This window comes from Dendrobates tinctorius, unplaced genomic scaffold, assembly GCF_039654945.1.
Source record: "Dendrobates tinctorius isolate UK_male_01 unplaced genomic scaffold, ASM3965494v1 ptg000166l, whole genome shotgun sequence".
NCBI lineage: Eukaryota > Metazoa > Chordata > Amphibia > Anura > Dendrobatidae > Dendrobates > Dendrobates tinctorius.
This window is the reverse complement of record NW_027361833.1, coordinates 13762366-13776877: the sequence shown is the minus strand read 5'-3', so window position 1 is coordinate 13776877 and position 14512 is coordinate 13762366. Positions and strand designations below refer to the sequence as shown.

At 39.2% G+C, this 14512-nt stretch overlaps 1 protein-coding gene across 1 annotated transcript in view; it reads left to right on the top strand.

The window, feature by feature from the left end:
- Window positions 1-14512, top strand: part of CFAP47 (cilia and flagella associated protein 47) — a 926770-nt gene that overhangs the window by 517884 nt on the left and 394374 nt on the right. Inside the window, exons 47-48 of the mRNA XM_073550693.1 lie at window positions 6569-6765; window positions 14235-14378. Coding sequence (XP_073406794.1) covers window positions 6569-6765; window positions 14235-14378 — 341 coding nt within the window. The remainder of the gene's footprint in view (window positions 1-6568; window positions 6766-14234; window positions 14379-14512) is intronic.

The window sequence follows — 14512 nt, the reverse complement described above, 5'->3', positions numbered from 1 at the left end:
AGGGAAGGCAAGCAGCTAGTGTTATCACTCTGGGAAGGGGCCAATACCCATAAAGGTTCACAGCCTATGAATATCAGCTCACAGCTGTCTGCGTATCCTTTACTGATTATTAAAAGGGGGACCTTAAATAACAAAAATATAGGCTCCCTCCCAAACAAATAACAACAGCCCCCAGCCACCCCAGAAATGGCACATCCATTAGATTTGCCATTTATGGCTCTTTGCCTCAGCTCTCCCTGCTTGTCCTGGTGCATTGGAAAGTAGGGTAATGGTTTTGAGGTTGATTTCAGCTGTTCTGTGTCCGCTGACATCAAGCCCAGGGGTTAGTAATGGAAAGGCATCTATAAGACACCCCCATTACTAACCTGGTAGTCAAGAGTAAGAAAGACACACACAGGAGAGCCCTTTAATTGACTAAAACACACCCCAACAAATCCCCTCTTTTATCTGTTTAAAAATCAAAAATCAAACTAATCCTCACCTGTCCACCATTAATCTATAATAATGAGGTCCCATAACGATCCCCAACTGTGCTCCATCCAGAGTCAGCGCTGAGCAATGACATTAGTAATGTGACCATTCAGCACGAGCAGCCGAAACACACTGATGGTAGCATGTGAATCTGACTGCTGTAATGAGCGATGATGTCACTAAGGTAATCGCAGTTCGTAGCCGATGAAGTTTAATAATCTTAGTGAGGTCACCACAGTTCACAGGCGCTGATTCTCACGAGTTCAACATGAGTGATGGACTAATGAGTGGTTGGTAATCAATCCCAGACTCATACCAAACTCGTGAGAACGGCGCCTGTGAACTTAGGTGACCTTACTGAGATCCTTACATTGTCGGCGGACAAGTGAGAATTACTTAGATTTTTTTTTTACATTTTATCTTAATAAATGGGGAAAAGAGAGATTTGTCACGGAGAGTGTTTTGATGTCAGTGGACATAAAACAGCTGACATCAACCCCAAAACCATTACCCTGCTAGCCCACGCAGCAGGGCAAGCGTGAAGAGCTGGAGCTAAAACGTGGCACAACTAATGGATGCGCCATTTCTAGGGAAGCTGAGGGCTGGTGTTATTAATCTGAGAGGGGGCCAATATCCATGGCCCTTTCCTAGCCCATTAATATCAGCCTGCAGCTGTCTGCTTAGCCTTTGCTGATTAAAGATGGGACCACACATCGTTTTTTTAAACGATTTATTTTACGTAATCAGGCTGGGTCACATATTGCGCTGGCTAATCACAGCCAAGCCATTACTTGACATGGCTGTGATGTAGGCGGAAGTCCCCACAGCATTAAAGCTTGTTGATTGGCTGTGCTGTAGCCTTTCAAAAAGCTTTATTAGGATGAAGAACCCAAAAAGGAAACTAGACATACAGTAAGTAGTACATGTTCAGGGTCGGGTACTTTCCAATTCGAGTTTGCTCATCCCTAGTTATCAGATATAGTACTAAGTACAATCTTCCTATAACAAAATAATTCATTTTTTCATGTCACAAAGTAATAGGCTCTTCCCTTATTTTGATATCTGTAGCTCTTTCTGTTTGTTAGGTTGCTGTTTTCTGACAGACACTGTATAGGATACTGTAAATATAAAGCACATACAGTGGGGAAAAAAAGTATTTAGTCAGTCAGCAATAGTGCAAGTTCCACCACTTAAAAAGATGAGAGGCGTCTGTAGTTTACATCATAGGTAGACCTCAACTATGGGAGACAAACTGAGAAAAAAAAATCCAGAAAATCACATTGTCTGTTTTTTTTTCATTTTATTTGCATATTATGGTGGAAAATAAGTATTTGGTCAGAAACAAGCAATCAAGATTTCTGGCTCTCACAGACCTGTAACTTCTTCTTTAATAGTCTCCTCTTTCCTCCACTCATTACCTGTAGTAATGGCACCTGTTTAAACTTGTTATCAGTATAAAAAGACACCTGTGCACACCCTCAAACAGTCTGACTCCAAACTCCACTATGGTGAAGACCAAAGAGCTGTCAAAGGACACCAGAAACAAAATTGTAGCCCTGCACCAGGCTGGGAAGACTGAATCTGCAATAGCCAACCAGCTTGGAGTGAAGAAATCAACTGTGGGAGCAATAATTAGAAAATGGAAGACATACAAGACCACTGATAATCTCCCTCGATCTGGTGCTCCACGCAAAATCCCACCCCGTGGGGTCAGAATGATCACAAGAACGGTGAGCAAAAATCCTAGAACCACGTGGGGGGACCTAGTGAATGAACTGCAGAGAGCTGGGACCAATGTAACAAGGCCTACCATAAGTAACACACTACGCCACCATGGACTCAGATCCTGCAGTGCCAGACGTGTCCCTCTGCTTAAGCCTGTACATGTCCGGGCCCATCTGAAGTTTGCTAGAGAGCATTTGGATGATCCAGAGGAGTTTTGGGAGAATGTCCTATGGTCTGATGAAACCAAACTGGAACTGTTTGGTAGAAACACAACTTGTCGTGTTTGGAGGAAAAAGAATACTGAGTTGCATCCATCAAACACTATACCTACTGTAAAGCATGGTGGTGGAAACATCATGCTTTGGGGCTGTTTCTCTGCAAAGGGGCCAGGACGACTAATCCGGGTACATGAAAAAATGAATGGGGCCATGTATCGTGAGATTTTGAGTGCAAACCTCCTTCCATCAGCAAGGGCATTGAAGATGAAACGTGGCTGGGTCTTTCAACATGACAATGATCCAAAGCACACCGCCAGGGCAACGAAGGAGTGGCTTCGTAAGAAGCATTTCAAGGTCCTGGAGTGGCCTAGCCAGTCTCCAGATCTCAACCCTATAGAAAACCTTTGGAGGGAGTTGAAAGTCCGTGTTGCCAAGCGAAAAGCCAAAAACATCACTGCTCCAGAGGAGATCTGCATGGAGGAATGGGCCAACATACCAACAACAGTGTGTGGCAACCTTGTGAAGACTTACAGAAAACGTTTGACCTCTGTCATTGCCAACAAAGGATATATCACAAAGTATTGAGATGAAATTTTGTTTCTGACCAAATACTTATTTTCCACCATAATATGCAAATAAAATGAAAAAAAAACAGACAATGTGATTTTCTGGATTTTTTTTTCTCAGTTTGTCTCCCATAGTTGAGGTCTACCTATGATGTAAATTACAGACGCCTCTCATCTTTTTAAGTGGTGGAACTTGCACTATTGCTGACTGACTAAATACTTTTTTTCCCCACTGTAAATAAAAAATGCAAAATCATTTTCTAGAAATTTCAAACTTTACAAGTTTGTCTTGCAAGCTGAGCTCATAAACAGGATTGAAACCCCAGACACGTATCTTTGCTCTTCTATATTGAATGACAAGGTTTTTCAATTGATGAAGTCACTTAAACATTTCATCAATTCAGGGACACTCATATTCTATTACTTTACTGTGACACACAGCAAAAGAACAGCGCATTTTGTCATTCCACTTTCAACTCCTTTATCCATTTTCATAGAACCAAGTGCTTCTTGATCTCTTCTTTGAGATTGAGGTATTCAAAAAGAGACAGTACACAACACAGTTAACCCTTTAAGGATGCAGACTAGTTTTGTTCTTTTATTTTTTTACTCCTCGGGTTTTTCCCTTACTTTTGTTTTTCAGACAACATAATTAAGTACAATATATGAAGGGTTTGTTTTATGCAGGACTTGTTAGTTTTGAATGACACCATTCACTTTACCTTATAATGTACTAATAAACAGGGAAAAAATCCAAATAAAGTGATATTGTGAGAAAAATAAATTAGTAAATTCTTTCACTACCAATTTTTTGCTGCTGCCACAAAACAGTTGTTGGCTGTAAAATACAGAGGCACCTGCCGTATGTTGCACAAGCTCAGCTCCTGAGGAGTCTATGTACACCTGCACCTGTTCCATGACATCATAATATATCATGGAATAGGAAGGCATTAATAACCTGTAACCTTCAGCTGTCAGCTTTAGTAAGACTGGTTATAAAAATAGGGGGACCCCACACCGTTTTTTGAAATTATTTATGTAATTAAAAATACAGTGTGAGGACCCCTTTATTTCTGATAACTAGCCTTGCTAAAGATGACAGCTGAAGGTTGCAGGCCACATCTGTCAGTTTTGCCTGGCTGGTTATCAAAAATACAGGAGAACCCACACTTTTTTTTTATTTCATTTATTTAGAGCACAGGCGACTGCTGATGAATACTCCCATCAGCCGCTGCCTGCTCTTGCTGTTATTAGCGGCAGCAGGTGTAGGCTGATGAGAGCCGTAGTCCTTTCAGCCTACACCTGTGACCGGAGGTAAACTTGTTACCTCCGATCACAGCTGCGGGCTCACGCTGTTATTTTACAGTGTGGGAACCGTGGCTGTCTGACCGTTGGTAATGATTTTACTGCTGATTACAATTAGTGTTTGCCATGCTGTCATGCACATGACAGTGTGGAAAACACTGGATGTTGGGTCCCCTCATTCAAGTGAATGGGGTCTGGGTTCTGTTCTGGTATCCAAACCTGAACTTTTTTTTTTTTACTGTTCGGCTGAACCCAAATATTCAGTGGTCTGCCCATCTCTGCTGATTACCACCGATTGGCAGCTGTATTTGCAGAAAGCTGTGGGGAAGTAGTTGGACGAGGAGACACGAAACACCCAGTCCTGTAGTGATAATCTCCTACTTATAAAACACTAATTTTATTTAAACAAGCAGGCAGCTAAGTAAGTGATACATCACTGGAATCATGGTCTCAGGCACTACATCATGCTGCTCTCAGATTTCATATAAAAAACCTGCCGACAATTTTTCTTTAAGACTGATCCTGAAGTGTTGCACTCTAATCAAAGCTTTGGTAATGTTCTGCTTGGGTTTATTTTAATATTGTCATTATAATACAGTTCAGTTTATATTGCCATAAATATAATTTTCAGTTCTGAATAACAGACATGTTATGAAAATTGTCATATTTTTGCGATGTTTAATCTACACCGGTGAACGTTTCATTGTTGAGAAAATGACTGCAATTTGGAAATTGATTTAGTCTATTACACATAATGTCACCATTGTAGACTAGCAGCAAAAGCAGGATTGTACAAATCACACTTTCAGGGTGTTATGCTCTATTATGCTCTGTTTAAATTGAATAATGGTAGCGATTTAAGTGCAAATTACTGATCACAGGATAAAGATTAAAAAAACTGGAAGGATTAATCACGTACCTTAGAACTTTAGGATATTACTGTATGTGTTCTGGTTTTCGGGTAGTGTGGAAGCACAGACAATAGCTGTTTTCTGCTTATTTCATTATATAAGCTTGAATTCACAATGAGTTTATCAAACATTCATTTGTCTTTGCTATTTTAAACAGAGCATTTGGGTTATAGACTCCGGCAGCAATCACAGAAACTCAACCTATAATGTAAAAAATAACAGTTTCAAAAGTCAATGCTTCATGGCAAAGGACAATGATCAAGAATATCTGTTGATCGATGAATTGATCAGTCTTTTTGTCTATCTCTTCATTGTCTGCCTCTCATGCCTATCTTTCTCAGCAGGTAGAAGAAAATGTATCTCACTATTTCTGTCCTACATAAAAAAATTGTCTGCCTGTGTTTAAAAAAAACCAAAAAAAAACCCACAAACTCACATTACTGATTTCCTTCTGCCCCTCTTCAAGCACTCTTCTACCCTTAACTTTTTCTTGCTCACTCTTCCTGCTATAAGAGCATGTGATCACTGCAGCCAATTACTGGCCTCACCAGTTAGCAATGCATTACCACCACTGCCAATCCACACGACAGGAATCGGATGTACAGAACAAGATGAACAGTGATTGACTGCAGCAGTCACAAGCCCTCCTTTCTGGGAGAGGAAGCACATTGGGGAGTCTGGCAGGAGACAAGAGCAGTGCTAGAAAGGAGCAGAGAGTTATTAGTAAGGTGATTACTAATTCTAACATTTAAAGATACTCCAAAATACTGATTATGAAAACATTGGTGATCACGAGTTGTAGAGCACCTTCAATTTAAACGAGATTTCCATTATAACACAATCCCTCCAAACATTTTCCTGATCTATCTACTATTTACTGGAGTAGTTTGAGTCTCTTCTAAAAAAGTCAGTGGGTATAGAACTCACAAATTTCTTAAACATGTTTTATACCGTACTGTGATGGTTAAAACTGTCCTAAGCCAGTGAAAGAGCCAGGAGGCTGTGACTTCCAGCTCAGGCATCATAGCGGTCCCATGACGTCCTCCACCGGAAGAGAAAGTGAGGAGACTGTCAGGAGTCATGTGTCAGGGGTGTCGAGGAATGATGGTTCTTGGTTAGGTAAGTATATATTATTTATTTTTATACCAGTATGGTTACATTTAAAAAAAAATGGCAACATTATCTATTCAAGTTTTCTGTACACAGTGTACTGGGTTTGAGTGAAATCAGAATGTTTACAGTGTTGAATTATTTAATGAATTACTCTGTGTTGGAAACTAAGATACATTGCATAAAGTTCTTGCCAAATATGCATTAGATATTTTTTAGAGAGATGATATATCTGCTGAAATGATTTATTATTTTGATTCAGATAAGGAAAAGGAAGTTTTATTTCCAGTAAAATTTGTCCCTGAGAAACCTGGCCGCTACACTTGCAAAATTTTGCTTTGTTCCTCTCATGATGTACGAGTCTACTTGATTGAGTGTGTCGTCAACCCATGCAGCACAGAAACCGAATTGGAATTTATTACCCCGGCCTGTGAAGCACTGATTCAAGATATTCCAATAGTAAGTTACACCACATGGCTTCATTATGTGTCATTTTACAATATATCTATCTTGAAGACCGGACTCATATCTGTTGCGGTTGATGAAGTGTTTCATGTCAAAATGTTTGGAGTTAAGCTATATATCCACCGCATTGAGGATCAAGTAGCAAAAAAAGTTCTGATTTAACTGATACTTTAAACATTTCCATTAAAAATCTAAAGTATTTATATTTACAGTTGTATATTTTACATTATTTTCTATAGTTTAATTAAAGAGAAAAGTGCACCTCAAATGATTTTATATTCTTAACACAACAAACTGAAAAGGTTTTGAGCATTCCTGGGTCCAGCTCTTGGACACTGCTCCAGTTTGTTTGGCTCCAATGCAACCAAAACATCGATACTGAATCACTGGTGGGAGCCAGACCTGGGAAGTGTGAATACTAGGGTGACAATGCGTTCTATAAAAAAAATAAAAATTTGTTTTTTCAAAGTATCACTTCCTATAATTGTTACACATAATGATTTGTAATATCGTTTAAAATTTTTTTTATTTTAGTCTGTTTAAAAGGTGGCTCAGTGTCAGCCCTTGAACACTTAATAGCCATTAAAATAGGATTTGGGCACTTTTAATAATGCGTAGCAATAAGGGCCCCACAGCTCCTTGAAATTCTCTCCAATTTACTTATTTGTAAAGAATATTTAAATAAATTGTCCACTACTTGGACAACTTCTCATACCCCTCACTTTGCCCCCATAAAATAATAAAGACTATACTCATCTCCCGTGCCGGCGCCTTTCCCATGGTGTCTGCACTTCGTCTCCCAGGGTTCGTGTGCTGTTGTGACACTGTCCCCACCTCCTGTCATATTGAGTAGGAAGAGGAAGTGAGGGATCAGCTGCAGCCCAGACTTCCTCTTCATGTTCGATTTGCGGCCAAGAAATGGCCCAGGACGTTCTCGCGAGATCAGCGATAACCAGTGGGGGAGCCGGTCGGAGGTAAATATCACACATAGCGATATCACTAGCAATATCGCTGCTGCGTCACAAAATCAGTGACGCTTTAGCGATATCGCTAGCGATCTCGCTTAGTGTGACGGGCCCTTAACTGTCTTCTTTTATTAAAGCCTGGCATCTCTGTCAGATCACAGCCACTTCATTGTGAAATGACTTAACATTACTACAAGAACTCATAGCATACAAAGGAATCAATGCACCTGTGCTACCTCAGTGGGATTTTGGTGGGTCTGGCTTTTTTTGACATTGAAGTTCCATAAAAGGTTGAGATGCTACTGGCTCTGCAGAAGGAAGGCAACGATGTCTGCTCAACTTGTGTGCAGCTTGCTGAAGATCTTGTGTCACAAAAGAAGTTTCATCACTTCATGGCATCCAACATAAAAAAAATGTTAATTTCACTGGAAATAAACCAACACTTTCTTCATCAAGATCCTTGTCTTTGGCACACTAAATACAAGTTACATCAATGCATCCTCAAAAGTCGCAGGTTTGACGCCAGTCCCAACCCACGGCTAGGCCGTGAATCAGCGCAGTCAGAGGTTCTGGGGTCAATACCAAAATATCACTTAGTAAACCAAGGGAAAGTCACAAGTCATGTCACATGCTAGGGTCAGAATGCCAGAGAAATAGTGGATAAGCAAAGGGGCAATAACAAATGGGTAGTCTGAACACAGTCCAAAGATCAGCAGCGGAATACCAGATGCAAAGGGGCAATAACAAATGGGTAACCTGAACACGGTTCAAAGGTCAGCAATGGAATATCAGATGCAAAGGGGCAATAATAAATGGGTAGTCTGAACACAGTACAAAGGTCAGCAGCAGAAGAAGATCAGAACTTACAGCACAAGGTACAGGCAAACACACCAGAGAGCATAAGCTTAGAACAAACGTTTGACTGTCAATGATCTGGGCCAGACAGCTCACCTAAATAGCAGGACAATTACCAAGAACATGGAGCACCTGTGGAAATCTCTGCACCATCCATTCAGAAAGGTCAACCAAGCTGTCAATCAAAGCACCAACAGCTCAGCACACCCCAGCACAGGAAAGAATGACAGCTGTCCATCAGAGTCCCAGGCACTCTGAGCAGAGAAATCGTGACAGTACTCCTCTTCAAGGAGGGCCATCGGACCCCCAGGTTTCCTAGGAAACCTCTGGAGAAAAGCTCTGACCATGCATTCAGCCTTCACCAAATGAGCCGGAACCCAGGATCTCTCCTCGGTTCCGTATCCCTTTCAGTGGACCAGATATTGGAGGGAATTTCAGACCCTCCAAGAATCCATATTTCTCTGCACCTCATACTCCAAACCTCCATCAACAGAGACTGGAGGAGGAGGGGAAGAGACAGACAATACATTCGTGAAAAACATTGGGGACACGAATGGACTGTGAAAGCTTTAATCTAAAGGCAACTGGATTTACTACTTCCAAAATCCGCACGTTTCTCTGACAGCGGCATTTAATGTGATCGCGCCGGAAGCACGGAACTAATCCCGCCTATCAGCGCCCATGTCATAAAACCGCGGGTTGGAGATGGGTTGGCTTGACATCCCGGGGTCTGCAGGAGACCCCTGTGGTTGTCATTGCCGGATTGCTATGAGCGCCGCCCAGCTGCCGGTGCTCATAGGAAGTGAGCATTTCTGCCACATAGAGAAGGGCTGAAGCCCTGCTGTATGTAGCTTAAGCGATTGGATGATCACAGCTTCTAGTCTCCCATGGAGACTATTGAAGCTAGTGAAAAGTTAAAAAAAAGTTTTTAAAAATGTAAAAAAATAAAAATAATAAAAGTTCAAATGACCCCCATTCATCTCATTCAGAATAAAACAATCAAAAACAAAATAAAAAATACACATATTTGGTATCGCCGCATTCAGAATCGCCTGATCTGTCAAGATATAAAAAGAATTAATTCGATCAATAAATGGCATAGCGAAAAAAAAGTCAAAACGCCAGAATTACATTTTTTGGTTGCCACAACATTGCATTAAAATGCAATAACGAGAGATCAAAAGATTGTATCTGCATCTCTATGGTATCAATAAACACGTCAGCTCACCTTGCAAAAAATATGCCCTCACCCAGCCCAAGATCACAAAAAATGGAAACTCTACGGGTCTCGGAAAATGGCGCAATTTTTTTTGTTTTAAACTTTGAATTTTTTTCACCACTTACATAAAAAACAACCTATACATGTTTGCTATCTACAAACTCATAATGACCTGGAGAATCATAATGGCCGGTCAGTTTTAGCATCAGGTGAGCATGGTAAAAAAAACCCCAACAAAAAACAGTTGTAGAATTGCACTTTTTTTTGCAATTTCACCTCACTTTTTTCCCCCTTTTCCAGTACACAATATGGTAAAACCAATGGTGTTGCTCAAAAGTACTACTCGTCCCACTAAAAACAAGCCCTCACATGGCCATGTTGATGGAAAAATAAAAAGTTGTGGCTCTGGGAAGCAAGGGAACAAAAAAAAAAGAAAATAGGCTGCGGCGTGAAGGGGTTGAATAAAGAAAATCATCCCAATTAATATACAGATAGCAGATTTCAATTGCATAAAGCAGATATTCTCTGCCAGTGGTGAAAAAAGATTACTGGAAAGCACCCCTTCTAAAGAATTTGGCTTTCAATCGTATGGCTTCAAAGTATTAAGACTATAAGGCTGTGTGCCCATGTTGCATTTTTTAGACACGTTTCTGCTGCGGCATCCCATGTTATCATAATTGAATCCGCACATGTTGTGCTAATGGGGCGTTTTTTTCCGCTGCGGAAATGCTTAGTGGGAAAAAAATGCAGCGTGTACATTAATTTTGCGGAAATGCGTGCATTTCCGCTTACATACAGTTGTATTGCAAAAACGCTTAGGAAAACGCCTGCTAAAACGCTTAACAAAAGCGTCAAAAATCCTTACAAAAGCGCGTCATAAAATGCATGCGTTTTCCCGGGAAGAGGGTGTGCGTTTCCGCTCAGGAATATTCTGCTTCAAAAAAGCAACGTGGACACATAAGTGTTTTTTTCCTTTTAAATTGCCTTTTTGAGCTTCATTACTCATCTGCCAAAAAGAAAAATGTATTGGTTAATTGGCAAAATTGTATTTGCTAGCTTTTGGAGCAGAGAGGCATCTTCCTTAGGCACAACTCCAAATTAATGACTGACCGACACAACTTGTAAAGGTGACCTGTCCTTTCACTTGTGTATATATGAATTATAACAGCATTTCTAGGCTATTTCATGATTTGAATGCTGCATTTTTTGTATCTTTTTTTCCACCTACAGGCTCTATTTTTAGTTGTCAGATTTCTGAGCTCAGCTTCATAGTCGGAGGAAGCAAGCGTCTTTGATATCTACCATACACTGTACAGAGAAGAGAGGAGATGCTGGCTCCCTATCTCTTACTTATACTTACTAGATCTAGCAGCAGCTGCAATAGCAGCATCTCTATGTGCTTCTGCCTCTCCGTAGCTCCTCTCTTCTCTCTCCTAGCTCTATGAACACATTTTATTCTGCAATAAAATGTATTTATTTTTTTCTCATGTGCTATTGACTTTTTAAAAAAAATGGTCATGGCAAGAAATCTTGCTGTCTAGTACCACCAATTGATGGTAACTTCTCTGTACATCAGCGTCTGACCTTTTAATGAGTCTTACAATATGATATTCAAACTAGAGTCTTCTTCAAAAAGAAAAGTCATCCATCTCCAGACAACTGAAGTCCAAGTCCAAGTTTACCATCCATGACTGCAGCAGACTGGTTTACAGTCTGCTTAAAGTGAATCTGTCACCAGGTTTTTGCTGCCCCATCTCAGATCAGCAAGATGAAAGGTCAGAGACCTTAATTCCAGCTGTGCATCATTTACTGGGTTGCTTACTGCAATTTTGTCAAAATTACTGTTTTATCTTCTGCAGATCTAACAGTTCTCTGAATGCTGAGCTCTATATAACCCTGCCCACACCACTGATTGGCGGATTTCCGTGTATACTGTGCATAGGCAAAAAGCTGCCAATCACTGGTGGAGCAGGGTTGTACACAGTTTGTGCATATTTTGGTTTACATGTAGCAGGCTTACAAGTGCTCTAGTCATAAACTCCTGCTGATATAAACCTGGAATCAGGCTCTCTGTATCTGCATCCTGCTGCTCCCAGATAGGGGCCAAAAACCTGGAGACAGTTTCCCTCTAAAAATTATGTCATCATAGACACATCAGAAATCTACTAGAAAGGCTATTATTCCCTTTCTCAACATGGAGTGTCTGTTTTTAAAAATTATTAAAATAAATATTTAACTCTTTAATAACTGTAGTTTGAGTCCTGAGCCAGCAATTTCTTTCAATTTCTCTACTTTAGTGCTTCTGCAAACTAGCAGGAGCAGTCTGGATCTTCGGGTCTGGAAGCCAGCCAGAAACCCTAAGGAGAAGAAAGAAGTGAATTTCAAATTACAAAGTAAATTTGTACCCCTCTCACGTACCCAAAAACAATAAAACTTCTCCCATGTAAAGCGTTATAGTACCTCATCAATGAAAAAGAAAGTTATGGCTGCCATCACATGATCACAGGACGCCGATGGGTTGACATGACAACCTGGGGTCTGCAGGAGAACCCTGTTGCTGTCTATAGAAACTATTGAATCAAGTAAAAACTATAAAAAATGCTTTTAAAATTTTTAAAAAATAAAAAAATATAAAAGTTCAAACCACCCTCCATTTACTCCATTCAAAATAACACCCTAAAAAACCCCTAAAAAATATTTGGTGTCGCAAAGTTCAGAAATGCCCGATCTATAAAAATATAAAAAGAATAAATCTGATCGGTAAACGCAATAACAAGAAAAAAATTAAAACTCCACAATTAAGTTTTTTGGTCGCTGCAACATTGCAATAAAATGCAATGAGAGGCTATGAAAACATCGTATCTACCACAAAATGGTATCAACGGAAATGTCGGGTCGGCATGCAAAAAAATAAGCCGTCACTCAGCCCTAGATCACGAAAAATGGAGAAGCTACGGGTGTCAGAAAATGTTGCTTTTTTTTTTTTTTTTTACAAACTTTGGATTTTTTTCAACACTTAAATAAAAAAGAGCCTATACATGTTTGGTATCTACAAACTCATAATAAAAGTTTTAGCATTTAATGAACATGGTAAAAAAAAAAAACTATTGTAGAATTGCACTTTTTTTTTGCAATTTCATTGCACTTGGAGTTTTTTTTTTCATTTTCCAATACATTATATGGTAAACCCAATGGTATCGTTCAAAGTTACAAAGTTACAACTCATCACACAGAAAACGAGCCCTAACATGGCCTTATTGATGGAAAAATAAAAAAGTTATGGCTCTTGGAAGAAGGGAAGCAAAAAACAAAAATGCAAAAATGGAAAATCCCAAGGTGGTTAAAGGGTTTTAAAATTATCTTTTAGTATTAAGACTTTAAAAAAAGGTCTTATTTATCATCCTGGAATGTCGTTTCTTTTAACTCTTTTCAAGACCAAGTTTAAAAAGTGTTGTCACCTATACCTTGCAGTAAGACAAAAGCGGTCTTGGTACCCCAGAAAGTGGCAAATGTAAAATTAGGGGAGGTTTAGGATTGATATAGAGGCATATATCACTGGCTGTTAGAGCATTTTTTTTTTTTTTTGCCAAATAGCAGTAACCCATCATCGTTGATGAGCATGATACTTTTTTTTCTTTAACATTATAATTTATGGTGCTTACTATTACATCATTTATTACTTCCGTTCATTATGACATTTCAAGTGTGGCCAATTACACAAGACATAAATTGAACATTTTCTAAGTTAATTCTTACAGTTGAATAAGCCTTTTTATATTATTTATTATGCTTTTTGATTTTGCTAGTACACTTATTTGTAGCCTTGTGATACATTTTCCCCCTGTAGTGTGTATTTATTATGGTCATTTTCTGGTTCATTTCTGTTCTTATTCATTGCATTGTGCTGTTCTTCATTACTGTGCTTCCAAGATGCCTATTTGTACAAACCCCAGAGCAAGTTAAATGATCTGAAAGTTTCTAATTAACTTATTAACCATTCTGTAGATGCATCCTGTACATACATAGCAGCAGGATTTTTTTTTTGCATTGTAACTTAATCATCCACAAAGACTTTGCCCTTATGCATATTTGTGTTTCTGCCTAATTTGTATTGAAGTTATATTTTGTTATCAAGAATATTTTGCCATTTTTCGTTAAAAGAAAATTGTGTTTTATAACAATAATGCAAAGAAAAAGAATCAAAGTTGGCTTGTGTACTCTTACAGAAAATATAGTCTGAAGTGTTTTAGTGCGCTGTTAATAGGGATCAGTAGATCTGTTCCACATCATTAGCTAGATGTAATATAATTAAAGTATGTCTGCGTTGGCGTAATAGCGATCATTAGACATCTTTATTCTTTAAGTGTGTTCTTAGTGCTTTTTTAGGTCATAATAATAAACATTTCTGTATTTTTTCTTTTTAGCATAATATGACTCAACAAAACTGGAAACTGAAAGCCATTCTTCAAGGAGATCGATTCTATGGGCCTTCCTTCTTGCACATAGCAGCAGGAGAAACAGCGCATTATTCTTTAATGTTTAAGCCTACTGTCGAATGCTGTAGCGCTGTAAGTATTGCGGCTTATAGCGGAAGCCAAAGATAAAGAACATTTTGCTATTTTTACAAGCAGGGCAATTAACATCTTTTAAAGGTGAAAAGTTCTTATACATCTTTTATTTAGTCCGCATAATGGGAAAAAAA